Genomic DNA, 27,990 nt, shown 5'->3' with positions numbered 1-27,990 from the left:
TCTCAGGCCACTCCCTTGTGTCTCCACAAGTAGATTCTTTCTTTCTTTCTTTCTTTCTTTTTCTTTTCTTTCTTTCTTTTTCTTTCTTCCATTTCTTGGGCAGCTCTCATGGCATATGGAGGTTCCCTCCAGCCTATATCAGAGCCACAGCAGCACAGGATCCAAGCCCTGTCTGCAACCTACAGCACTCAAAGCAGTGCCAGATCATTACCCCACTGAGCAAGGCCAGGAATCGAATCCAAATGCAACCTCATGCTTCCTAGGTGGATTCATTAACCACTGCGCCATGGCGGGAACTCCCAAAATAGTATCTAATTATTGTCATGTTAATAATCTTGGAACTTGAACACCAAAAATAAAACCCCATTACTGGTCTTTTCAAGAACCTTCAATAGGCTTGCCACTTCAGGAACAGCTGCCTGGTTCTAACACCGCCTTCCATTCATCACTGAAATACTTTCTACTTGTCCTAAGGTAGAGCCTCGCATCACTCCCAAGTTCCATGGCAGCGCTCCTTCTTGATTTTCTCCTGCACCATCCTCAATTCCTCCATGCCCTCCCCACCCCCACCCCACACTGCCCCCACACCTGCACTCACCCTGCATTACCCAGTCACTTCGTTCCTGGGAATGGAAGACGAAGAGAGGATCCAGCAACTTGACGCTGAGATGAAATTTGGGAGAAGCAAGTGTCTGGGAAAGCCCCTGAAAGCCATGCCTCTGGTGCCCTGACTCCCACCCCCCGTCTTGGCACCATGGCAGGCTCACCACTCTCTGCTTGCATTCTCTACCAGTGCAGACACTCTGCCCCAGCAGGTCTTCCCTTCTCTTCCCCTTTAATGCTTCCATTCCCTCCACCTCAATGGCCCTTCTCTTCCCAATCACCACAACCCAGACATCCAGGGCTGGTTCAAATGCCACTCTCCCTGAAAAGGCAACAAAACAAAAGAAAAAAACTATGAAATATGAAGACACACTCATTCCAGGAGCTCATTGTCACCTTCAGTCAACCGCCATGCCAGTAGTTTATTATACCCATTTCGTAGGTGAGGCAATGGGCGCAAGCATGTAAAAGCACACAGTTAGTCAAGGACAGCTGAAATTCAAAGCCCAGTTTAAGCCAATATCTATTCCCTTGACCAACAGTATCATTTTCACCAATCCAGTGGTTTCAGCCTGACCCCACATGGTCATGTCTCTGAAGCAATTACAAAGATGTTTGGCATGGACCCCCCACGGGCTCCCAGAGGGTATCCAGCATGGACCCAGGATTTGAGAAACACCATCTCTTTTGTCTTCCTCACCTTTCAACGGTATTCTTGCTGCATCTGGACTTCCATGCTATTTTGTTTCCACCATCAATCTTTAATTATCTCTTCTGTCATGGATCCCTTATGGTGCCAGTGACATTGCAGGCCTCTGAGGATCAGCATGAAAACAGATCAGTCTCTCATGTCCTCTCCAGCAGAGGAGGAGCCAACTAAATAAAAAAGGCACAAATATGAAAAGCAAAATCAAAAACTTCCAGAACAAAATAAAGGAGAATATCTTTGTGACTTTGGGCAGGGAGAGATTCCTTATACAAGATACCAAAGGCATAAACCATAAATAGAAAACTGGTCAGTTTCACCTCATTTTAGACATTAAGCTTTTTTCATTAAATGATATCATTAGAAAGTGAAAAGCAAGCACAAACCGGGATATATTTGCAACATATACATCCCACAAAGGAACTGGTATTCAGCAGATATAAAGAACTCTTACAATAGGAGTTCCACTGTGGGGCAAAGGGATCGGGGCCTCTTGGGAGCACTGGGATGCAGGTTTAATCCCTGGCTGGGCACAGCACATTAAGGATCCAGCATTGCCACAGCTTCAGCTTAGGTCTCAACAGTCCTGTGGATCTGATCCTTGGCCCAGGAACGCCATATGCCACAGGGCAACCAAAAATGCAAAAAAGAAAAATAACCTCTTAAAAATAAACTAAAAGCCAACAACCAGCTGGAGAGAGTATAAGCATTTCATAGAAGACTAAACACAAATGGCTAGAGAACGGTTGAAAAAGATGCTCAACCTCATTAAAAATTAGAGAAATGGAAATTAACTTCTTAATAAGACACCCATTTCACACCAAATAGATTGTGAAATTTAATTGAAAAGCCTGGTGATACCAACTATTGCCAAGAATGCATAGTGATGGGGACACTGAGATACAAAAATAGGGTGTGCAGCTTGGTCCTGCAAACAATTGCAGCAAAACGTAATAAATGCATAGCACGTGGAGCAGTGACTAGTGACTAGGACCAGATGGCAGGTTGCACCAGGGAAAAGGGCCATGAAAAGCTGAGAGGTAAGGGGAAAACAACAGCTACCTTGGGTGAAGGAAGGGCGGGGTGTTCCAGCAGAGGGGAGGGTGTACATGACACATTTAAAGTCAAAGAGAGGTGTGTGCATGGGCTGGGTCAGAGGCTAGGAACTGTGTGCAGGAGCTTGGACTCGAAGAACATGGGAAACCATGAAGTTTTAGCAAGGCATGACATTCATTCATTATTCAGCAAGAGACACAGGCACTGCACAGGACAAGCCCCCCCATGGGCTCTGGCTCTACAGGATTGTATCTGTTTGAGACATATCATCTGGGAAAGACAAATACCGTGATATCCCTAATATCTGGAATCCAAAAAAATGATGCAAATGAACTTATTTACAAAACAGAAACAGACTCACAGACTTGGAAAACAAACTGATGAATACCAAGGGAACAGGTTGGGGAGGATAAATGAGGAGTATGGGATTAACAGATACACCCTACTATTATGATCATAGATAACCAAGAGAGACCTACTATAGCACAGGGAACTCTCTACTCAATATTCTGTAATAATCTATATGGGGAAAGAATCTGAAAAAAAAATGGATATATGTATGTATAACTGGATCACTTTGCTGTACCCCCAAAACGAATGCAACATTGTAAATCAACTGAACTCCAATATGAAATAAATATTAAATTAAAATATACATCAAATGTAAAGAAAAAAAGAAATATCACTCTAGGGTTGGAGGGTCACACGACTAAAAATAAGGAGACTCCCCTGGAGGTGAGCTGGGGGTTGTTGTCTGCACTAGGGAGCAACAGAGGCAAACATAATAAATGCACAGAGACAAGAGGTCTCTGGCAGGCAGAAGGAACCAAACAGGGTGGTCGATTAGACGTGGGGCTAGAGTGGTGAATGAGAACTCGAGGTGACATTCTAGGTATTTAAGTGGATGTTGTGACTTTCCTGTGCTAGGGATTCAAGAGGAGGGCAGGATGTGGATGGGAAGGGCAGTTGGGCAGCATTAAGGGATACACAGAAGACCATATGGGAGCCTGGGAAAGGAATGTCCAAATGAAAACCAGTCTGGGGGTGCAGAACCTGGGGCAAGAGCGGTTATCACTGAGGAAGAGAAGAGGATGGTCCACACTGTGAAATGCTGCAGGAAATCAGGTTTCAAAGGGAGGGGAGCTGAATGTGGTCCATCAGCTCTGGGGCCAAGGATGGCTTTCCTGAGGGAGTTCCCAAGTGATGGAGGAAGCATGATGTGCAGGGTTGAGGAGTGGGAGGAGGAGTGAGGACAGGCACATCCCAGAGAAACACACGATGAATGGATAGGGAGCCAAAGGAAGTGTTTTTTTTTCAATTCTTTTTCTTTCTTTATTTGGGTTTAGAAAGCAAGACAAATAAGAAAATTAAAAAAAAAAAAAGAAAAGCAAGACATGAGTGGGTCTGGTGAGAAGCAACCAGAGGAGAAATCATGGAGATGAGAGAGATCAAGCCACGTTTGGAGAGAGCATCCATTTAACCCAGCAGGGGACTTCGGTTCAACTCTAGAGATAATTACCCAGATCTGGCTTAGTGCAGACCCCAGGAGTTAAAAGTCATGATGCGGACTGATTGGCTATAAATTCATAAGTTCCAGTGACCCCTCAGGTTGGATAATGCATGAGAAAGATTCACAGAACTTAGGAAATTGCTATTATTAGTACTATGTATTATTATTATAGGTTGTTGTAATTTATTACTTAAGATACTTCTCAGAAGGATGAGCCTAATGACAAGACATCTAGGGAAAAGGTCTGGAGGGACCACAGAGCTTCGGTGCCAGTCAGGAAACCCAGCACATCACAGAAGCTTCTCCAAGCTCCAGTGTCCAGAGTTGGGGAGATTTTCTTACATAAGTATGATGGACTAAATCATCAGCCCATGACTGAACCCAATCTCCAGCACTCACGTCCCTCCCAAGAGGCCAGGAAAGGGTTGATATCATGTCTTTCCAACCCCCACCCTCTAGTCATCTAGTTGGTCTTTCTAGTGACCAGACTCCAGCTTGAAGCTATCTAGACATCCCGTCTTGACTCAGATCAGTATCTGTTACTGGGGAATTCCAAGGGTTTCAGAAGCTCCCTATCAGCAATCTGGGACAAATACTGGATAATTCTTTTTTATTATATAACCATGAGTCAGGAGGTCCAGGACTGGACGAAAGGAAGAGCCTGTACCACACCAGCAACAAGAGAATGACGGGGTGCATGGGAGTGTTGTGGAACACTGAGGGGATTTTCACATGATGGGTCTATTTGTAAGGACTGAGCCTGAGAGTAGTCGTGTCAGGACTTAAGGTTAGTGGTGGGGGAATCTGACATGATTTCCATGGACAGACACCTAGGAAACCTTCACAGCACCACTGGGTAGTGTGAGAGCCCAGTGGGCAGCTGTGCCCATGCATCCGGGGCAGACATCTGTAAGATTAGGCGGTTTTTCTCTAAGAGCCCATGCACCCCCAGTGAATATGCTGATTATTAAAACAACCAACACTAAGCTTTTATCTAGTGAGTGCAAGGGAGGAAAAAGGGAAAGCCTGCTGGGAATCCCTGCAAAAAAACACTTGAAAACATGGAGCATATAAATAAACGGGATGGATACAGAAGCAAAGGCAGGAGGGCAGACAGACAGGGAGATGTCAGTGGACCAGAGGTCTTGATAAATGTGCATAATTGGGGCTTTGCGGTTATGGCAGTGGGAAAGCAGCAAGGGCTGTGCCCAAGAGGAGGAAGTCTGTCTGCACGATTGCTAAATTAGTCTTTCCAAGAGGTGCCCAGTCCTGGGGTTGGCCAGAGATTGACTCCTTTTTAAAAATTTTATTAGATTATAATTGACTTACAATGTGTATCCGTTTCAGGTGTAGAGCAAAGTGAATCAGTTATACACATACAAATATATTGTACTTTTTTTCCCATCCTTGTATTCAAGTTAAGTTCTCTGGGAGTCCCACTGTAGCTCAATAGAAGCAAAACAGACTAGCATAGAATTGTATTGCTATAGTTAAGGAAAGAGCGGGATGAGAATCAGCATTGGGTAACCCTTGTTGTGGAACCATGGACAGGGCATCGCCTGAGCTGGTGGACAGGGGATGGGGCTGGGGGAGCGGGGGGAGCGGACATAGGAAGCCTCTGTGCAGTGAACACACTGGGGACTCCACTGGCAATACCTCAGCGAACCAATGAACCTAAGGGCAGTGATGCCCATTGAGGAGCAGGGTTCCCCAGGGTCACTGCATCCCCAGATCAAGTGAGTTCCTTAGGCATTGAGTGCCACCAGTTAACGCTTTCCGGTCTGAAACAGGAATACTCACTCATAAACAGCCAGCCCTGTTGGATTATCTCTACCATCAGCAACTCAATGGCAGCAGTGGGAATGAAGCACTCTCATTAGGAAGTGAAGGACTTCCAGGGACAGGGCTAGGAGGGCAGAACTTCATCTGACCCTCTCTTTGTTCTACCCAACTCACCCCCTGAGAGCCTTTACTCAGTGATACTCCGGCCCACCATGGAATGCTTACTCTAAGGACAGTGTCACAGGAGAAGGAGAGAGATTTTGTCACAGCCCCTTAGGAGCCTGCAGAATGGTCAGAGTCATGCTCAAAGCAGCTCCCTACTAACCAGCGAGGAGGCTTGTCACCTGGGGAGGATAAGTGGAAACGCTCCGTGCTGGGTATCAACATGATGACTTGGTTTGCTTGTTGGTAGGATTGCTTTCCTGGTGACTAGAACTTAAAAGAAGTAAGAGGCACTTTCTCTGTCCGTGACACACTGAGCCTGCATCCTATTGTCTTCTTGATGCTTTAAAATAACGTCTCCTGGGAAGCAACCTCTGCAAAGAGGGAGACAAAAACTTGGCAGAATTCATAAAAGTGGCTGCTTCCAGAGAGCCAGCTGTCTGCAGGAAGTGTAGGAGCTAAGTGGCCAGACCATGGAACAATCTGAGCTGAGCCAACCAGACTGCCGTTGATCAGAGAAAACATTGCAAATGTATTCCCACTTTCCCCACCCTGGGCTAGCCCCTGGCCAGTGAAGCCATTTGTAAAATGACAGCAAGCAGGGGCCCCTTTCCCTGTGTCAGGAACTGTGTGAAGGAGGTGGCCCCTGGCTCTGGCTGAGATTTCAGAGTGCTGGGGTTCCCCAGGGACAGAGTGGGAACCCCACTCTCCATCTGAATACACCCAGCTTGGGTGGGTGGAGCTGGGGCCAGAAATCAGGCCCCTGTGTGGGAGTCCACCACCCGCCAGATCTGCCACTGGACCCTAGGTCAGACTGGTCCCTCCCATAGCCTGACCTAGGAAGCTCAGCAGGAGACCTCTGAGCAGGAGGTCTTGGTTCCTTAAGCCCTGTGAGTACAAATAGGACCTTGTTGGGCAAGGTCACCCTGGACTGAACAAGCATTTCAGAAGGACTTCTATGAAAAGTGCGAGAGAAGGGCCCATCAGCCAGAGCAGCACAATGTTGCCAGCAGGACCCAAGCACATGAGCCACCCCACCCAGAGGCCTGAACCAGTATGACTCTAGCTCTCAAGGGCCGCATGCTTTGGAGAAGGCGTGAAGCCTAAGATGGGAGCCAGAAAGAGTCAGCAATCAGGGCCTTGTCAGGGACAGGGCTGTCAATCGCCAGTCAGCCACCAGTGGTTCATCACACACTCTGGTCTGGGGACAGCCTGTATGGATTGTCAGTAAACAGCAGACAAGAGGTCATTTCAGGAGTTCCTGGTGGTGCAGCAGGTGAAGGATCCAGCACTGTCACTGTTGTGAGGAGGGTTTGATCCCTGGCCCCAGACCTTCCACAAGCTCAGGGTAATGCAAAAGAGAGAGAGAGAGATCATTTCAAATAGTGAGATGAAAATCCATAGGAGGAACATGCTAAAAAAGAGTCTGGAACTAGAGGGGGGAGGTGAAAGCGTTGGGGGTTAGTGTCAAAGGAAACCATAATGAGAAAGGATAGAGCAGCTTGCCCTCAGTTAGGGACGAGAATGACCTGGCCAAGGATGGGAAAGGAAGCCTGTGACTGGGTGCGGGGAGCATGTTTGTAGAGTGGGCATGGAAGTGTGAGCAAGTTTGGGCAGTGCAGGGTGTTGGAGGGCCTCGAGAGAGGAGACCCCACCTAAAGTAACCCAGGACATTGTGCTGGGGTGGGCTGAGGTTGTGGACTTCTGCCCCCAGCCCAGATAAGGGAAAGGCCTTGCTTCTAAAGAGGGGACCGGAGATGCCTCCCAAGCATGGGTCTGAACCCATACTCCCCAGTTGGAAAGCATCTGGCACCCACAGATACAGAGAGGCCCCCAGACATTTTCAGCCACCTGGACTAGCCTGGCATGAGCCACCAGGCCTTGGGGCCCTCCCACTCTCCCCTGATACACACAGTCACTCGCCTTCATGTCATGTCTTCAAGCGGGGGTTCCAATAGTGAACCCCTGCTTCAAGGGGTTCGTTATGCCCTCCTCGGGCCAGTATGACAGCTTCCAGTTGCCCAGCTAAGGCAGACTTCCAAAAGCCAGGAGCTTAACATTGTGTTCCCAGGTGGGCTCAAATTCCAGAGGATTCTGTAGGGGCAGAAAATTTTTCCCTTCTTTCCTTCGAAATTTTTGGGGTTTTTTGTTTGTTTGTTTTGTATTGGTGTGTGTTCTGTTTGTTTGTTTTGACTTTAGGGTCACACCTGAGGCACACAGAAGTGCCAAGCACCAGGGGTCGAATTAGAGCTGCAGCTGCTGGCCTATGCCACAGCCACAGCAGCATGGGATCCTTAACCCACTAAACGAGGCCAGGGATGAAACCCATATCCTCATGGATACTAGTCAGGTTCATAACCCACTTAGCCACAATGGAACTCCCTTTGGGGATTTTTGTCTTGTCTTGTTCATCTAATAATTAAATTGACATAAGACAGGTTAACAGGAGAAAAGCACCTTCAATTTCACATATAAATTCAATAAAAATATGAGACTCAAAGGCCGTCAGGCACTTGAGGCTTCCTGCCATCCTGAGCTAAGGGATGCAGACAGACCTGGGACTTGGAACGCAATGCAGTCAATTCATGGAAAGATAACAACAAATGGTTGCTTATCCTGTTGGCCTCATGCAGATAAGTCTTTCAGATAAAGGAGTTATTTCTGGAAATATCTCCCCTTCTGATAGAGGGTCCCCTTTCTGAATTCCATTAGGCAGTGAAGGGGGAGATAAAAAGCTTTTCCTGAGTCAGCTGGTTCTTTATTGCCTTCAGCTCAAAATAATCCACATGGCAGATGCTGAAGGGGTAAATTCCACTCCCCTTCAATCCATTACACACACACACACACACACACACACACACACACACACACACACGCGCAGACTCCAGTTTGAGTAGAGGGCAGGTTTGCCTGATACCTAATATTGAGGACACAAATGTGTCTCCAGTGGCTTCTGAGAGTCCCCAGAACACCATCCTGGCAGCCTCCTCCTGGCCTTCATGTCATGTAGCTCCTGCCACAGGTGACTTCTTCCATCCATTCGAGTCCTGAGCAGAGTGACAGCCAGGACCTGCTCTGGTGTCTGGGAAATTGCAAAGGTTCCCAAGCCTGGCTCTGAGAGACATGTCATGAGGTGGCCACACTGCCGGGCACATGATGACCTCAACTTCTTCTGCCACATCCACCCTGGAGAGGGGACATTGTCCCCCCTACACCTCTGAGGCCAGCTTCTGGCCACCAACCAAACTTTCCTGAATGTTTGAGGAGGAGAGAAGGCTGCTCTCAGGTCCACAGTCCTCCCCCACCCCCCAGAGTGACCCAGTGTGACAGGAATCAGTGCATAATCTCTTCCTCCCCAGTGGGCTCCTGGCACGTCTGAGGCTCAGAATCCTAGCCCAAGCTGATGCAGGCCAACTGGGTAAGAAGTTTCCTCCACGTGACAGGTGAATGGATTAAGAAGATGTGCTATATATACACAATGGAATACTACTCAACCATTAAACAGAACAAAATACTGCCGTTTGCCACAACATGGATGGAACAAGAGACTCTCATACTAAGTAAGGTAAGTCAGAAAGAGAAGAAAAATACCACATGATATCACTTATATCTGGAATCAAATATATGGCACAAATGAACCTTTCCACAGAAAAGAAACTCATGGACTTGAAGAACAGACATGTGGTTGCCCAGGGAGAGGGGAAAGGAGTGGGATAGACTGGGAGCCTGGGGTTCATAGATGCAAACTATTGCCTTTGGAGTGAATAAGCAATGAGATCCTGCTGTGTAGTACCAGAAACAATATCTAGTCCCCTGTGATGGAGCATGATGGAAGATGATGTGAGAAAAAGAATGTATAAATATATGTGTGACTGGATCACTTTGCTGTACAGTAGAAAATTCACAGAACACTGTAAACAAGCTCTAACGGAAAAATTAAAATCATTTACAAAAAGAACAATAAATTTCCCTGTGCCCACCAGGGCCCTCCCCCAACCCCAGTTCCCCTCTCTCCCTGGGATGTCTGACAGCACCTCTCCATTCCCTCTAGGGCCCCAAGTCAGATGGTGACAGGCTCCACAGAGGGTCACCAGGCTCTCAAGGTTGCCCTTACTCTTTACGCATGCTGGTCCAGAGTGAGCAGATGCTCACCCAGCCTTTTCCTGGTCGTCTCAGGGCCTCGGAGCTGGTGCACTCAATGACCCTCCACACAGGCAGCAGCAGTGCTCACATTTCCCCACAAAGCAGTCCAGTGGGTGCCTAGAGCATTCTCAGTTCCCAGAGAGCCTGATGGAGGTCTGCTCCCTCCTCTGGCCTGCCCATGTCCCTAAGTGTGCAGGAGAAAGGGAGAAGACCCCTTGTGGCACCTTACCTCTGTCGCAGCACTTGCCATAGTCCATCTTAAAATGTGGACAGAGTTCCCGTCATGGTTCAGTGGAAACAAACCTGACTAGAATCCATGAGGATGCAGGTTTGATCCCTGGCCTCACTCAGTGGGTTAAGGATCTGGCCTGTGAGCTTTGGTATAGGGCACAGATGCAGCTCAGATCTTGTATTGCTGTGGCTGTGGTGTAGCCTGGTGGCTGCAGCTCCTATTCGACCCCTAGCCTGAGAACTTCCTCATGCCATGGGTACAGCCTTAAAATGATAAAACAAACAAACAAATTGTGGATATTTGCAAAAACTCAAGGACAGCTACGAGGTCTGGTGTTATTGTGTTCACCCTCCTCTCTGCTCAAATGCACACACACACACACACCCCTCAAACTGGTACCTGGTGTGTGTAGTGAATGATCGATATTACCTTAGGTGACATGCCATCACTTATGACTTCATCTTTCTAGAATGTCTACCTTTTCAGAGGAATTTAGGAAGCCCTCAAGAAACACTTCGAAATTGCCATAATGGAGAAATGGGAATGTTTTTCCAGAAACGTGCCTCTAGGGTATTTCTGGTGAGACCCAAGTCAGGAGAACACTACCCCTTTGTGATTGGATTGGGAGTGCCCATCACCTCCCTGTTCCAGAAAAAGCTACATAAAAGGCTCCAACTTCCCCAGACAAGTAGGTGTACACACCTCTGACTCAAGCCAGAGAAGCAAGTTGTCCCCTTTTCCTTTGTGGCAGGACCTACACTCTTCCAAGAGGATACTTCCCCTGACCAGGCCCAGAACAACTCTCCTGCTCTAAGAGTCCAGGGACCTACTTGCTGCTGAGGACGGCATTCTGAAGGAAAGTGCGTCTGGTGAGTCTCTGCTTTTAACACAAGGATCATCTTTTCCAAGGAAATACTAGGAGGCTAGCTCAAGATGGAAGCCGCGACGGTAGCGTGGCATGATTACTCCTGGCTTTCATGCATTTGGTCGGCCAGCATTGGTGGAGCACTCTTATGTGCCAGGCATGGAGAGCTGTAATCCCAAGGCTGCAACAGGTGCATTAATAGTAAGGGAGACAAGCAATTAAAACAATGAAGGTGATTGCTGAGGGTGTTAGGGGCACACCACAGAGAGGACAGGTACCCACCCCCCAGCTGGGAAAGGGGCTTGACATGGAGGAGACAGAACACAAGCTGAATCTTGAGGGACTAGAAACTGGTCAGACCACAGTGAGGAGGAGGGGGGTCCAGGCAGAAAGAGCAGGCTGTACAAAAGCAGAGGAAGAGGATTGCATTCAAGGGACTGCAGATAGTTTGGAAGGGCTGAAGCATGGGCTAGGAGAGCAGGAGGCACCGTGGTGGGTCCTGCATGCCTGCCAGGCTCAGGAGCCTGAACACATCCCCGCAGGGAATGGGAAGGCAATGATGAGACTTGAGCAAAAACTTGATGTTACCCAATTTGCTTCATGGAGAGATCTCTGTGGCTGGTGTGTGAGGAATGGGTGATTGAAGGTTCCATGGCAGCAGGTGAACCAATTAGGGCATGATAGGAGTAGCCTAAATGAGAAGGGAGGAAAACCTGAACCACAATGATGTATGGGGAGGAAGAGAAATCCTCAGCTCCCAGGCTTTGAGGAAGTAGCCAATAAAGACCTGTTCTAAGAACTGATGGTGGGCGATGAGGGGATGGAGAGGTGAACGCTTGGCTGGGAGTGGCTGGGGTACTTTCTTGTTGAATGGCTTATCCAGTGTGAGAGGGAGGCAGAGTGGAGTCATCATCCATTAACTTTGCTAGTCATTTCAGGAACTACCTCACCTATTTTGAAAAACGGGTCTTGTGTGAGAGCTGTATTCCTTCTTTATAAGATGCTAGAAGATTTTTCTAACCTTCTCATATCAGAGAGAGAAAGAAACTCAGGGGTTGGTGAACTTGGTGGTGTCCATCTATTACCCTGAAGTTTTGCCAACATTTTTATAACACCTTCACACAATCAGAGGTGCTCACTCAGTAATTAGGGGAGAGTCACAATGAATCTGGATCCTAGACTTGACCAATGCCCCCAACCCATCCTGAGTGGCCTTGCTGAGAACTTTCTCCCCCAGCAAATAGAAAACTCAGTTCCAGCCAACAAGGAGGAAATGAGTAAAGACGTGAAATTAAGCAAGCCCTGGAAGAAAATGGCCAAATCACGTTTGATTATGTAACAACCAGCAAGTAGAATAGAGCAAATAGTGATTAGGGGAGAAGAATTTTATCATAGATTTGAGGAGAGAAAAAATTTTCAGCCTCTTTAAAAAAAAAAAAAGCATATGATTCCATGGGCAGAAACCCTAAGGTGACTGGTTTGACCTTGCGTACAACAAAGTCTTACGGAAAAAGGAAAGGGCAAAGGAAATCAGGCAAGGGAGCTGCCAGGAGGAGCAGGTGAGAAAGTGAAGCAGAATAAGGAAGGAATTCAGAAGAAGGGCACAGAGAAAACTAGGAACCCAGTTGGAAAATCCCCATGCTACCCCAAGAGAAGGAGAAAGAAGCAAAGTCACACAGCACATCCCAGCCCAGGGGGAAAAGGAGGGAAGACAGGAAACTGAGTTTTTCCTAGTCCTGGGAGGGCAATGTAGGAGACTTAGGGGCAGATCTGGGATCCTCCAGGCCAGCATCATTTAGAATATAACCAGGTCACTAAGAAAGGAGTCTACAGATGGGCACCTTGGACAGCACAAGAGGGGAAAAGAAATGTTCCTAACCGGGGGTTCCCATTGTGGCTCAGCTGTTACAAACCGGACTAGTGTCCATGAGGACTCAGGTTCCATCCCTGACCCCACTCAGTGGGTTAAGGATCTGGTGTTGTCACAAGCTGCACTGTAGGTCACAGACACGTCTCGGATCTGGCATTCCTGTGGCTGTGGCATAGGCCAGCAGCTGCAGCTCTGAATGGACCATGTGCCATGGTGTGGCCCTAAAAAAACAAAGGAACAAACAAAAACATTCATAACAATAAAATCATTTTTAAAAAAGGAAAAAATAGGATCTGGTTTGGGTTTACCAAACCCAAATATTGAGTCATGGCCCCAAGATTGTTTTTTCTTTTTACAGCTGCACCTACAGCATATGGAAGTTCCCAGGCTAGGGGTTGAATCAGAGTCTCAGCAGCAAGCCATAGACACAGCCATGGCAACGCCAGATCTGAGTCACATCTGTGACCTAGGCTGTAGCTTGTGGCAATGCCTGATCCTTAACCCACTGATTGAGGCCAGGGATTGAACCCACATCCACAAGAAGACTGCATTGGGTCCTTAGCCCACTGAGCCACAATGGGAACTCCTGGTTCCAACATTTACTAGTGGTGTGGCCTTAGATAAGTGATTTCTGTTGTTGGCCTCAGTGTCCCCAAAGGCAAAAGAGCTCAAAACTATTTACCTTAAGCTTTATTGTGAAGATAGGAGTTCCCACTGGTCCAGCAGTAAGGATTCAACAGTTGTCACAGCAGTGGCTTGGGTTCATTCCCTGGCCTGGGAACTTCCACATGCTGTGGGTGTGGCCCACCAAAAAAGGTTTTTAAAGACTAAAAGAGGTAATAAGAACAAAGTGCCTGGCACTTAGGAGGTGCTCAATAAAAGACAGTTTTGTTAACTTTTTCTCACATTGACAGATTTTATTAAGTCATAGATGACATTCAATACCATATAAGTTACAGGTGTATGTACCATATCCTAAATCACAATATTTAAAGGTTCTCCTCCATTTAGAGTGATTATAAAAGTTGCCTCTATTCCCTGTGTTGTATGAGATATCATTATAGCTTATTTTACAGATAATAGTTTGTACCTCCTAATACCCTACCTCTCTATTTCCCCTCTGTCCCCCACTGGTAACCACCAGTTTGTTCACTGTAATTGTGAGTCTGCTTCTTTTTTTGTTATATTCACTAGTTTGTTGTATTTTTTAGATTCCACATATAAGTGATATTGTACAGTGAATGCCTTTTCTGTCTAACATTTCTTTATCCTCCAAATTTATTCTTGTCATTGCAAATGGAAAAATTTCATTCTTTTCTATGCCTGAATAGAATTTCATGATACACACACACACACACACACACACACACACACACACACATATATATAAATATAAATATACATATACATCACAATTTTTTGGCCACCCCATGGCATATGAAGTTCCCAAACCAGGGATAAGATCTGAGCCACAGCAGCAAGGGCAGGTCCCTTTAACTCACTATGCAAGGCAGGGGATAGAACCCACATCCTGCCACTCCAGAGTCACCTCCTACCCTGCTGCACCACAGCGGGAACTCCTTATCACATATCTTTATCCATTCATATCTTGATGGACACTTAGGTTGCTTCCCTATCTTGGCAACTGCAAATCATGCTGCTGTAACACTGGGGTACATGTATCTTTTCAAATTACCATTTTCATTCTTTTCAGATATATACTCAGCAATAGAACTGCTGGGTCATATGGTAGTTCTATTTTCAGTTTTTTGAGAAACTTCCATACCGTTTTCCTAACCAGCTTCACCAATTTACATTCCCACCAAGAGCCCACCAGGATTCCCTTTTCTCCACATCCTTGCCCACATTTGTTATTTGCAAACTTCTTGACGATAGTCACTCGGGCAGGTGTGAGGTGATGGCTTGTGGTTTTGATTTTCATTTCTCTGATGATGCTGAGCAGTGTTGAGCATCTTGTTTTGTGCCTGGTGGTCATTTACATTCCCTCTTTGGAAAAACATCTCCTCAGACACTCTGCTCACTTTTTAATCAGGCTGAGGTTTTTGATGCTGTACAAGCAAGGACAGCATTTCTTTCTTTCTTTAGTTTTTTTTTTTTTTGTCTTTTTGCCATTTCTTGGATTGCTCCCACAGCATATGGAGGTTCCCAGGCTAGGGGTCCAATTGGAGCTGTAGCCGCCAGCCTACACCAGAGCCACAGCAACTCAGGATCTGAGCCAAGTCTGCAACCTACACCACAGCTCACAGCAATGCCAGATCCTTAACCCACTGAGCAAGATCAGGGATTGAAACCACAACCTCATCGTTCCTAGTCGGATTCGTTAACCACTGCATGACAACGGGAACCCCAAGGACAACTTTTGTAAAGTATCATTTCTAGATTTGTCTCCAATAGAAATGGTGTAATACAGTGGTATGTGACATGGGTGGGGAGGGGGCAAGGTCACATCCCACAATCTGCCAGACATGTCTCCTTAAGCTCATCCACTTACACATTACCCATGGCTGCTTTCTCACAGCAATGGCAGAGTTGAGTGGTTGCAGCAAAGCCTCAAATATTTGCTCTCTAGCTCTTTATCCATAATGTTTCCAGAATCCTGGTATAAGTTGTATCAGAAGTCTGTTTTTGTGGCTTACTCTCCTATATCCAGTACATGAGAGAATAGATACAGGAGTACCCATTATGATTCAGCAGTAATGAACCCAACTAGCATCCATGAGGATGAAGGTTCAATCCTTGGTCTCACTCAGTGGGTTAAGGATCTGGTGTTGCCATGAGCTAGAGTGTAGGTCACACACTTGGCTCAGATCTAGCATTGCTGTGGCTGTAGTATAGTCCAGAGCGGCAGCTCTGATTCATCTCCGAGCCTGAGAACTTCCATAGGCTGCAGGTGAGGCCCAAAAGTGTCAAAAAGAAAAAAAGAAAGAAAGGGAGAAAATGAAGAAATGAAAAGAAAAGATATAGAGCACAAAGGCCTCAGTACCCACCTCAAACACCCTGGGCTTTCCTGTTGGATCCAAAGGAAGGCGAGTTTTCATTGGGTTCTCAGAGGTGAAATAACAACCCAGCCAACAGGGAGAGACCACTGGAGACCATATACCTCACTGGACCAAGACATCTGCTTTGATATGTAAGCCTTCTTGTTCTCCACCTGGGGGGAGAACAAAGCATTCCCGGAGTCTTCCTGTCCCCTCTCTGACTTTGGGTCCAAGAGGTCAGGCTGCAGAGGCCCAACTCAGATGCTGTTGTGAGAGGAAGCACAGAGGTCTCAAAACTGAAAATCAGACTGCCCAATCCCAATAAGCCCTGAAGCAGAAGGAAAAGGAGTGGGGTATCCATGGAGACAGGTGTGGCTACACAGGACATGGTTCACATTTTCAGTTACCAGAGAGACCCCCAGAAATAATGGAAGGAAAATGACAGACTCATGACCCATGCGAGGAAGTCATTGCCAAGGATGAGATGGGTCTTGGGGAACATGGTAGGGATGGTCATGGCTTCGTTCTTTCTGTGCTGAGCAAGAGGGTGAACAAGGAAGGAATGCTCCATGGCAGAGAGCAGACACTACTGCATGCAGCGCGATGCTATGAGAACTAACCCGTGATTCTTTTGTCTTCTTGTTCAAAATCATTGAAGACCATTTGGGTGAGGCCAACCTCGATCAGAGAGGCTAGAAGCCCAAGATCAGGCATAAGATGGCACCAAGACCCTTGCTGCTCTGAATCACTGCCAGGCTCCTGTCTCAGAGGAATAAGCTACTTGGGTGGAGGGCAGCTTTCAGATGAGAAGGGCTTGTGTGATTCAATAGCCGAAGGGTTCCCCAAAAGCTGGAGCTCCCTATGACATTCTGGCATTGCCAACCCCCTACTTCTGCTGGGTCCATTTCCCTGGCTTTGCATGTCCATCTGTATCATCATCACTCTTCAGGCCCTCCCTTGGTGTGACAACATCCACAGTGAGATAGTTTCTGCTTTGGGGGAACCAGAAGGACGTGCTGTAGCCTGAGTGGTGTCCTTGGAAAAACAGGGTTTGATACATGCTTTGTGCAGACTGCCTGCTTGACACTATAAGAGGTTTCACTTCCTGAGATGGACAGGCTGCTGCCTGGTTTTGGGTCCAGGCTCCAGTGTTGGGATGAGACACATGGCAGACCTGCAGAGACTGCTATGTCAAAGGTCATTGCCCCACAGTTCCAACATGTCCCTTGAGCAGAGAGAATGAAGGTTCATGCCCCCTGGAAACTAGAAGATGAAGGAGGACATTCCTTCCTGCCCTGTATCTCACATCCCAGAAACAGGATGCTCAAGCGCCTTGCTTACCTCCCTTCCTGCCACTGGTGTTCATCCTCCTTCACTCAGCTTCTAATCACATCAGTGACTCAAGGCCCCTCTGTGTTCTCCATCAGGAGCACCCACAGAGCTAAAACACCACCAGATCATGTAGATCCCCAGCATAAGTATCTGAAGAAGGTAGTTTTCCTTCGGTGAAGCTTGTGTACCAGGAGTTAATCTGCAGAGTGGATGCTCTGACGGCAAATAAGAATCAACCATCAGGCTCTCTAGGCAGGGCATCTGGGGAGTCTGAAGAACCAGACACCCAATTTTATGAGGGCGTAGACTTGGAGGCTGACTAGGGCTCACCAAACCCACAGGAAATGGATGCACCCAACAGGATGCAGCTTTCAGATTCCCTGTGGAACATACACCTTGCCAAAGTTGAGATTCTTGGGTCTGCATTCCTAAGGTCAAGGTACCGGGAGCCAAATCAGAAGGCTGGGGAAGGAACCCACTGTGCGATCCTTGTCCACAGTAGAGTCAATTTCCCTCCTGTCTGTGAAAGTCAGGAACTCTGTCCCATGAATAATACTGAGCAAGCCCAGGGCTTGGCTCAGAGTAGGCACAGGCATGCTTATTTGAGTGAAAACACTATCGAATTCCTGCTCACTCATTCAAGCAGACAAACTTTACTGCCTGAATGTGCATGTCACACCCTGTGCTAGACCCAGCTCTGAAAGAGTTCACGGCATCCTGAGGGAACCACATAACTGAACAAGGTTGCAATTCAGTGCTTTGGGTACTGTAGTAGGTGTGACAGAGTGGGAAGAGAACACACCCTCCTGGACTCCATGCATCTTTTATTTATTTATTTATCTTTTAATCTATTTATTTATTGTCTATTTAGGGCCAAACCCACAGCATATGGAAGTTCCCAGGCTAGGATTCAAATCAGAGTCATAGCACCAGCCTATGCCATAGCCACAGCAATGCCAGATTATAGCTGCATCTGCAAACTACACCACAACTTGTGACAACACCAACTCCTTAACTCACTGAGGAATCTACCCTGCATCCTCATGGATACTAGTCAGGTTCTTAGCCATGACAGGAACTCCTCCATGCACCTTTTCTAGCCTGGTCATTCATTCATTCTTGCAGGCCTACCTTGGGACAGTACCCTGAGCACTCGCTCTTCTTGTGTCTGAGTGAAAAAAGTCTGTTGCCTTCCTGCACACTAACAACAAAATACCTCTACATGAAACAAAGAAAGCCATCCATTTACAGTGGCATCAAAACCAATAAAAATACTGAGGAATAAGTTTCACTAAGAAGGCGAAATGTCTGTCCACTGAAAATTATAAAGCACGGATGAAAGAAATTGAAGACACAAATAAATAGAAAGATATCCCATGTTTGGGACTGAAGTGATTAGTATTGTTGAAATGTCCATGCTACCTAAAGCCATCTATAGATTCAAGGCAGATCCTCTCAAAATTCCCATGGCATATTTCTTAGAAATAGGAGAGATAATGCTAAAACTTGTTTGGAACAACCAAAGAATAGCCAAAACAACCTTGAGAAGAAAGGACAAAGCTGGAGGCATCGCACTTCATGATTTCAGACTATATTACAAATATAGACACATACCTATGTAACTTAGTCATTAAAAAGAAGAAAACCCTGCATTTGTGACATCAATGAACCTTGAAGGCATTCTGCTTAGTGACATATGTCAGCAAAACACAAATGCTATATCATCTCTTTTCAATGTGGACACTTAAAAGGCAAAAAAATCACAACTCGTAGGAACAAAGAAAAGAATAGCGGTTACTCAGGGGTGGGAGAAATGGGGAGATGTTGGAGATGTTGGTCAAAGGGGACCTAGTTTCAGTTATAAGGCAGTTACAGGTGCTGGGAATCTAATGTACAGCACGGGAACTGTTAGTAACTATTCTGTATGATAGAGTTGAAAGTTGCTAAGAGATAAGATCCTAAATGTTCTCACCACCAATACACACACACACACATATATAAATATATGTGCATGGACATGTATATTATATATATATATATCTATATAATCATGTGAGCTGATGGGTGTCGTAACGAGCATCCTCATTGTGGTAATCTTTCTTCAATATACACTTCATCCTGTTGTATGCAGTCTCACACAATGGTATATGTGAATTCTATCACAATAAAGGTAGAGGGGAAAAAAACAATGTCTAATATCTCTCAGAGTTACCATGGGATATAGTCCCAGCTGGACATTCTTATTGTAAAAGTTCCACTTTTCAGAGTTCAGAAGAAATATTCTTTTAGGCAAAAAGCACCTCTGCATTTTCAAAAGGGAATGTGATCATGAAGCTTGACTTATTCACAATCTTTTCAAATATGTCTTCAACCCAGGATCCTTTCACCATTTATCAAAGATTGATATAGATTCCATATGGAATCAACTAGGGTACCAGCACCTTGTCTGATGGGTTGGATGAACTCACTCCATCAGGAGCCTGCACCCCCACACAACTATGTTTTCTGTTTCACCCTGGAAAGATCAAAGTTTCCCTACCAAAGGCTCCAGTATTTGGCCCAGGGCCCTCGAGGTTGAGAACAGCACAATGGGTTCAGAATCCACATGGTTACTGTCACTTCCTTAGGCCCATTTATCCATCTCCCAGTGGAAAGTTTCCTAAACTTAAGTCCAAGGAGGGAGGGAGGGAGAATTTGTGTGTGTGTGTATGTGTTTTTGTTCAATTTTGTCCCAGAGATCTAAATTCAAACATTCTTCTAATCTAGGAAAACCCCAGTATTTCTGTTTGACATCAGGAGCACAACAGTTGTCAGAAGAAAAAACATATATTTGCATATGATGACACATTTGCAAAAAAAAAAAAAAAAAAAAAAAAGTGTCATCGTTTGTTACCACTTCCAAGGATTGGAGAGTGATTTCAGGTTACCCGCTCCCAGAAGTTCCCATCAATCCTCTTTTTAAAATTTTTTTAATTTGGTTGTGAAATCAGTTAACCTAAGGGAAATTTCTCAGCTCCTCACTTCTTTGTTTAAAGGCTATAAAGAGTGAGGGAGAAATTGGCAGACAGTATACCTCTTGGAGGCACAAAGGCCATTCAGGGACCCTACCCTCTCTAGCCAGTCTACATTGCTCATGTGTCACTTTAACTCCTCCTTATGGCTAGTCCTAAGAGAGCTTCTCCCTCCCTCCCTCTCTCTCTCTCTCTCTCTCTCTTTCTCTCTCTTTCTCTCTCTCTCTTCCCCCTATTCTTTCTCTCTCCCTCTCTCTCCCTTCATGCCTCTCTGTCTGAGTGCTGGGCTATTTGCAAAAATGCTAGGTTTACTATAATGCTATAGCTTGTAAAATATGGAGAGGGGGGAGTTCCTGCTGTGGGTCAGGGGAAATGAATCTGACTAGCATCCATGAGGATGCAGTTTCGATCCATGGCCTCATCCAGTTGCCTATAATCTGGCGTTGCCATGAGCTGTGATGTAGGTAGCTCAGATCTGGTGATGCTGTAGTGGTGATATAGACCAGCAGCTGCAGCTCCAATTTGACGCTTAGCCTAGGAACCTCTAAATGCAACAGGTGTGGCCCTAAAAACACAATATATATATATAAATTAACACTGCATATTTAGAATTTCAATATCCAACTTCTGCCCCAGGTCTAACAAATGCACTTCTGGTGTGGGCTTACATTAGCAAATACTTTTCTCTGGACCGAAAGGAGGGCTCTTTCATCCATTCACTCATTCATTCAAAGACTCGTTCTTTGCTGGCCTGCAGTGTACTAGATGCCAAAGGAAAATCGCCCATGAAAGCAGCCGTGGTGGGGACTGGCACAGCAAATGGTCACTCATTTTCTCCTCTTTACACAGGTTTCTGAAGCAGCCATGGCCACGGTACCTGAACCTGCCAAGGAAGTGATGGCTAACAATGGGTCAGTGGAGAAACTGGTACCAGTAATGCGAGCAGGGCTCCCTTCTCAAGAGTGCAGTGTTAGCTGTGCTTAGAGACCAGATTTGTCCCTCATCCTGCCTCTTTTAGTGGCAAGCGGGGTTCCAGGTTAACCTGGTTTAAAGACTCATTTCCCACTGTAAGTCTGGACTTGATGTCATTGCAGGGGGCCACCTACAATTGGCAAACAGGAAGAAGGGATTCCATGTGGATGACACAAGGGATCTTGTGGCATGTCCAGCTTCAGTGGGAAGGAAGGCTTCAGTGAGAAGGAAAGCTCCAGTTTTAACTGGGCTGGAAGGGGTCTCGAGATCCAATAGAGAGCAGCTGGGGTACCTGCCCCGCCTCCTAGGCTGCTCCAGGAATATGCCCATGGAAACTGCTAGCTCCAGGCAGCCCTAAGGAACAAGCTGTTTGCAGTTTCCTATTAACAGTGAAGATCGCTTGCAGGGAAGGAAAATTCATCCTGTCCAGGGGACATAACTGAGCAAGCTCTCTGCTTTTATTACAGTGACAACAATAATGACCTGTTATTTGAGGCTGATGGCCCCAAAGAGATGAAGGTAAAGCCATGCCCTTAGCTCCCAACACATGCAGGGGCTCGGGCAGGGGAAAGTCTCAAGGAAAGGGCTCTGGGCCCCCTTATTCCTATGGAATTCTGTGATGAACTGACTCGCCTTCTCCAGTGAGACTGATGCAGGCCACTCCTCAGTTCCGGCGGCACCACAGCGGTTCACTGAGCCTTGGTGATGGTGGCCATGCTTGAGGAGGGTGAGAAGAAATGACGGTAGAGAGAGTGTTTGCTGTCTCATGTTGGCAAGGCAGCCAAGGCTTCAATGCACAGTCCTTCTCCTTTTAGAAAAAGGGTTCAGCCCTAAAACTGATGAAACTCTGTCAATCACTAGAGTCGAACCCTGAGACCCATTTTCTCCAGCCCTGGGTGGGGGTGTGGTTTATCTGTCTGGCCCACCCTCCCACTGCCCCTGCCAGGGGCTGGAGCCTCTGTGCGGGGCAGGAACTTCTTGCTTTCCTCTGAGCTGTTAGAGGTCTCTTTAAATGTCTTCAAGACATTAAACCATTCTTGTGCCCAGGGGCAACTTCAAGCCTTATTACACTTACACAGTTTCTCTGAACAAAGGGAAAGTGGGAACCTGTTTCACAAATATCAACCACAATTTTGGGGGGTTGTGGAGGTTTTTTGGCCCCAGGGGGGACATGTAGAAGTTCCCAGCAGGGGAACCACGCACCTTTTACAGTGTTTGCGAGATGCTTATGCAACAGCTTTTAAAAGACGAAAACTTGTAGAGAGTAATTGAAAACTCATTGATTGAGCATAGAAATATTGATAATATGATCATCACAGCCATGAAAAATTTAATACATAGTCTTGTGTTTTGGGTTTCCAAACAGGTAAAAATGTAAGAAGGCATACGTTTATGGTTAGGTGGAGCATGTGTCAGAAAACACAAACAAGGTCAAAATGGGATGTATTCTTGAAGAATACCATGGAGGGTGTCAGAGAGCCCACATTCAGGTTTGGGGTCTGCCTCTCACTTGCCACATGCCTATGGGTAAACCACTGAACCTCTCTGGGCTGCAGAGAGATGAAAGATTCTCTGGAGAAGCTCTGTTATCCCCTCCTGCATCCCGTCTCATGTCAAAATGGGAGTTCTCAGGCCCAGCCACCTACCACACTGACATTCTTGATCTATCCACAGTGCCGCACCCAAAACCTTGACCTCAGCCCTCTGGGAGATGGGAGCATCCAGCTGCAAATCTCCCACCAGCTCTGCAACGAGAGCTCCAGGCCGATGGTGTCTGTGATTGTGGCAAAGGAGAAGCCGATGAATCCCTCCTCCCAGGTCGTCTGCGATGATGACCCAAAGAGCATCTTTTCATCCGTCTTTGAAGAAGGTACCTAGGGAAAGCTGAGGGCAGATAGGATATCTCTGGTCCTTTCCTTCTCAGAGGCCATAACTCAATGGTCAACTAAACTCTCCTGAAGCTGAAACCCTTTAAAAGTAGAAGGCCCAGGAGTTCCCTGGTGGCTCAGTGGAATCCAGTGTTGTCACTGCTGTGGCTTGGGTTTGCTCGCTGGCCCAGGAACTTCCAAGTGCCAGAGGCACAGCCAAAAAAATAAAATTTTTTTTTTAAATAGAATGCCCAGCAGTGAGAGGAAAACAGAGAGGTCTGGAAACCCAACTAACCACTTTTGTAGTTGAAACAATTCCTTTTTTATTTTTTGTCTTACATCAGAATGTTTTGTTCCCTTAAAAGGAATTCTTCTTTAGTGAAATAATGATGTACCTGGCTAGTGCTATTAATCAGAGGAATGGAGGCTTTTCTGGAATTTATAGGCATGCATAAAAAGTACCCAAAATACTATATATCTCCATACATTACTACATATCATCCAATTTGGTAATGGTTTTAGTTTTCTTTTGCGTTATTGATATTATTCTTAAAACAGGACCTGGAGGAAATCACGTTGTGGCTCAGCAGTTGCCAACCTGACTAGTATCCATGAGGATGTGCATTCAATCCCTGGCCTTGCTCAAGGGTTAAGCATCCAACATTGCCATGAGCTGTAGCGTAGGTCACAGACAAGGCTCAGATTCTGCATTGCTGTGGCTGTGGTGTAGGCCGGCAGCTACAGCTCTGAGTTGACACTAAGCCTGGGGAATTCCATATGCCATGGATGCGGCCCTAAAAAGCCAGGAATAAAAAGCAGGACCATGATAACTACTCACAACTGCAAAGCTCCCAGTCATTCTCAGGGTGCTTTCGGTTACATTTTATCCCTGTGAGTCTCAGAAGGTCCCTGCTGGGCCAGTGTGTGCCATTGCCTTTTTGCAGAAGGAGTTCTGTGGCTCTTCCACAGCAAGCAATAAAGCTGAAGCTTGAACCCATATCTTAAGGCACCGGGTCCAGTGTTCTTATCCACCCCAGCTTCCTCCCCACCAATATTAGAATCAGACTGTGGCTGACCTCCCTCAGATGTCTTCCAAGGCACCAGATCCTGCCGCTTCACATCATGAGGTTTGCTCTTCTAATCTTCTGCCTAAAAGACACCTCTGCTCCACATTTCAGAGCCCATCGTCCTTGAAAAGCATGCCAATGGTTTTCTCTGTGATGCCATCCCTGTGCAGTCCGTGGACTGCAAACTCCAGGACAAAGATGAAAAAGCCCTGGTGCTGGCTGGCCCACATGAGCTGAAGGCTCTCCACCTCCTCAAAGGGGACTTGAAGAGAGAAGGTACCTGGGGACACCCTCATTCTTTTCTTGGCCTCCTGGAAACGTGCCAATTATCTCTATCTTCAACAAAGTAGACCATTTAGGCAAATGATTGACATGAATGCAATATCATGGAATACAGAGTGTGTACATGCTTTATGGAGGTCCTAGCAAGGATGCCAGGATGAGGCCCTTAGCAGGTTCATTTTCAGCAAGAGAGGTGACAAGCACATCCAGGACCACAGTCCAGCCAAGTCACTTAAAGGCAGTGCGATGTCAGTGCTTCTGTTGGAAAGGGGTCATTTGATGGACAGGACCTAACTACCTGTGGGTGCCTTCTTCCTGTTGTGGAGGTCAAAACTAGAATGGCAAAGAGATAATTTGTCCGTCCTCATTCCCAACTTTGCCCACTTGCCCCTAACATCCTTCCCACCCAATACCAGATGGTTCCTGAGAAGCCGATCTTACTGACGAGCAGGAACTTGTATCTCTGTCACTGTCACTGGCCATTGTTTCAAGTCTGGGGAGCCCATTGGTGGTGGGACTCTGCCTGGCACCCTGCCACTGTGGCTGAGCCCTGTATGCAGGGGTGTGACCGGGGGGCAGATCAAAGGAGCAGTGTGGTCTCATCCAAGCTGCTGACCTTGGAGAGAGGCATCACAGGGGGAAAGCTTCTCAGCCTGGCCAAAACAATTCTGTTTCTCCAGAATTGCATCAGAAGCACAACCTTGGGGCCTCCAAGGGAGACAGCTGTGACTAAGGAAGATTAAAATGAGCATCTCTCTTTGGACCACTTCACCTAGTCAAGCAGCCCTCCTCCTTCAAGTTCATCCCACTGGCTGCTCCATGTTCCTGAAACAGATCTGTGCCTGATGTCCTTTAGGAATCTGGTTTTACTTCTTTTCTTGCTGTTCACATTGGTCAGACTGTTCTGGTGTTGTGGATAGGCACATCACCAGGCAGGGGCAAGATGGCTTGCTTTCTTCTAAAAATCAGAGCTTCTAATTGTTTACTGCCACTGTGGTGAGGCTCTGAGAAGCCCCCAGACCCTTCTTTGGGGAAAAACCTGATTCAACCAACTGAACCTGTTATTGTCTGGGAGAAGCCAGCTCTCCTGTCTATGAGGCCATAGGAATTTTGGATGCCAAAGAGGATCCTAAATGGCACCAGTCCTAGGCTACGGGTCCAGTGCTTGGACCAACCCTGCAGTGCTATGTCCCTGACCACAGGCCCCTCTCCTTCCCTCAGTGGTGTTCTGCATGAGCTTTGTGCAAGGAGATGACAGTGATGACAAGATACCTGTGACCTTAGGGATCAAGGGAAAGAATCTGTACCTGTCTTGTGTGATGAAAGATGACACACCCACCCTGCAGCTGGAGGTGAGTGAGTACCAAGGGCTGAAGGCCCTTCTTGGGCTTCACTGAAGCACCCCCAGCCATTACTTCCAAGACAGTGACCTCTTCCCTCCTACCCACCCCCAGAAAGTCTGGGAGCAGAACCACTTGGTAATTTTCCATATGTGTAAATAAGTTGAATATAATAAGTTCAGGTAAGGGTTAATGCAGGTAACTTTCACCCCCATTGTGGCAAGTTAAATCATTCTGCTGATGTGCTTACATCCTGCTGTTAGTAGCCCCCCATCGATCATACAATGTTGGGATTGGAAGGGGAGTCTCTTGTTAGGGTTGCTCCATTAGGTAGATGACACTTTGGGAACTTAATTGATTCAAAGCACCTGTCACCTGTCATCATCTCCATGCCACTCCCAACATCATACTTGCCCCCACCAGCATTCCCAGCAAAAGCTTCCTCTCCAAGTTGAAGTCATTCTAGCCAGGGCTATGAGGAAATACACAGCACAAGTCCCTGGAACCTAGGTACTTCCAGAAGCTTTCATCTAATTTTCACTTTTAATAACTTTCCCATCTGTGTCATGCTCCCTACCATTTGGCACTGTTTCAGAAAAGGATGAGGGCTCTTTTGGTCACCATACCGAAGGCTGAGGTCACAAAGATATGTCAGGGCCCTGGCACTTGCCCCTGTGACCTGTTTATATGTTTCATCTCTAGCTGACCTGGAGAACATTTTTTCCCAGATCAGAGTAGGGTATCTTTGACCTGTCCCTTGCAACAAATGTGTATTTCTGCTTTGCTGCAGGATGTAGACCCCAAAAGTTACCCAAAGAGGGACATGGAGAAGCGATTTGTCTTCTACAAGACAGAAATCAAGAACAGAGTTGAATTCGAGTCTTCCCTGTACCCCAACTGGTACATCAGCACCTCTCAAGCAGAACAAAAGCCTGTCTTCCTGGGAAACTCCAAAGGCCGCCAAGATATAACTGACTTCACCATGGAAGTCCTCTCTCCCTAAGGAAAGCCATACCCAGAGGGTCCGCATGGGCTGAAGAACCCCGGAGGCTGACAGAAGGGGACTAGAAGAGTTGGTACATGGTTGCTGCCTGAATTTCACTATTGTCTAATCGATGCCCAGCTGTCTTCCCTAGATTAGTGCTAAGGAGATCCCCCTGCCCCCCAGTGAGGAGGAACAGCCCCCTCCTCTCCAAGTCCATGCACAGACCCCATCCTCTAAGCCAGCCCTTCTCTCACCCCTTCTCCTCACTCAAAGCCAGCCTGGTGGAAACCATGGCACACTAGGGTCACTGGCAGTCCTCTGTCCTTGGCACCCAGCTTCTGATGATCGATCACTGAACTATTTATTTATTTAATTGTGGGTTGGTCTATTTAACTTAATTCAAGGGGGCCAAGAAGCAGCAGTGTCTGTGAAAGATCTTAGTCTTCCATAGCTATGGAATCAATTTCTTTGGGGTGAGTGTGCCACCTTTAAAATCTCTCACCAAGCCTGAAAACATAATAAGCTCAAATTATTTAAAGAAGAATACTTATGAATAAAGAAGGACGATCAGATTGTTCAATGATTCTGAAATAAATGTCACTGAAAAACATCCTTTTCCATGTGGTCATTGGCTTGCCTTGGCTCTGACATAGAAGGGTAAAGATAAATGGTACCATGAATGTTCTCTGTGTGGAACGAGAAACCTTCTCCTTATCACTGAAGGCGGAGTACTTAGGGACATCACTGGCCAGCGAAGAGCAGCCTTTATTCCCCTCCCTTTCATTTCTATTTTTCCACAAAAGGATGGTTGGTGCACAAAGGTCATCTGAAAGATAGAATTAGCTAAAATATTCCAGGGAATAGTGGTTGACGGTAACAGCTGCCAAGTATTTTTCTATTCATTGACTCAGCAAATATATATTAAGCAAATGCTATGCACTGGGGGTTGGAAATTGAGAAACAAGAAAGGTAGGGCATTCCTAGTTAAATAGGAGAGGCAGATGGATACAATGAACATAAGGCAGCATAAGAAGCAGAGGTGAGGAATTCCTGTTGTGCTTCAGTGGGTTAAGCACTTGACTGGAATCCATGAGGATGCAGGTTTGATCCCTGGCTTCGCTCAGTGGCTTAAGGATCTTACATTGCCATGAGCTGTGGTGTATGTAGGACATAGACATGGCTGGGATCCCACATTGCTGTGGCTG

The 27,990-nt window shown here is 46.5% G+C and overlaps 1 protein-coding gene across 1 annotated transcript; it reads left to right on the top strand.

The window, feature by feature from the left end:
• Positions 1-21,135: 21,135 nt before the first annotated feature.
• Positions 21,136-26,847, top strand: LOC110259156 (interleukin-1 beta-like). Its single transcript, XM_021082463.1, has 6 exons — positions 21,136-21,182; positions 21,711-21,762; positions 22,918-23,113; positions 24,290-24,454; positions 25,682-25,812; positions 26,591-26,847. The coding sequence occupies exons 1-6, from the start codon at positions 21,136-21,138 to the stop codon at positions 26,801-26,803; spliced, it is 804 nt and encodes a 267-aa protein (XP_020938122.1). The 3' UTR covers positions 26,804-26,847.
• Positions 26,848-27,990: the final 1,143 nt, after the last annotated feature.

The sequence above is a fragment of the Sus scrofa genome, unplaced genomic scaffold, assembly GCF_000003025.6.
Source record: "Sus scrofa isolate TJ Tabasco breed Duroc unplaced genomic scaffold, Sscrofa11.1 Contig914, whole genome shotgun sequence".
Taxonomy (NCBI): domain Eukaryota; kingdom Metazoa; phylum Chordata; class Mammalia; order Artiodactyla; family Suidae; genus Sus; species Sus scrofa.
Note: the sequence above shows the minus strand (reverse complement) of the source record. Positions and strands in the feature narration are given on the sequence as shown.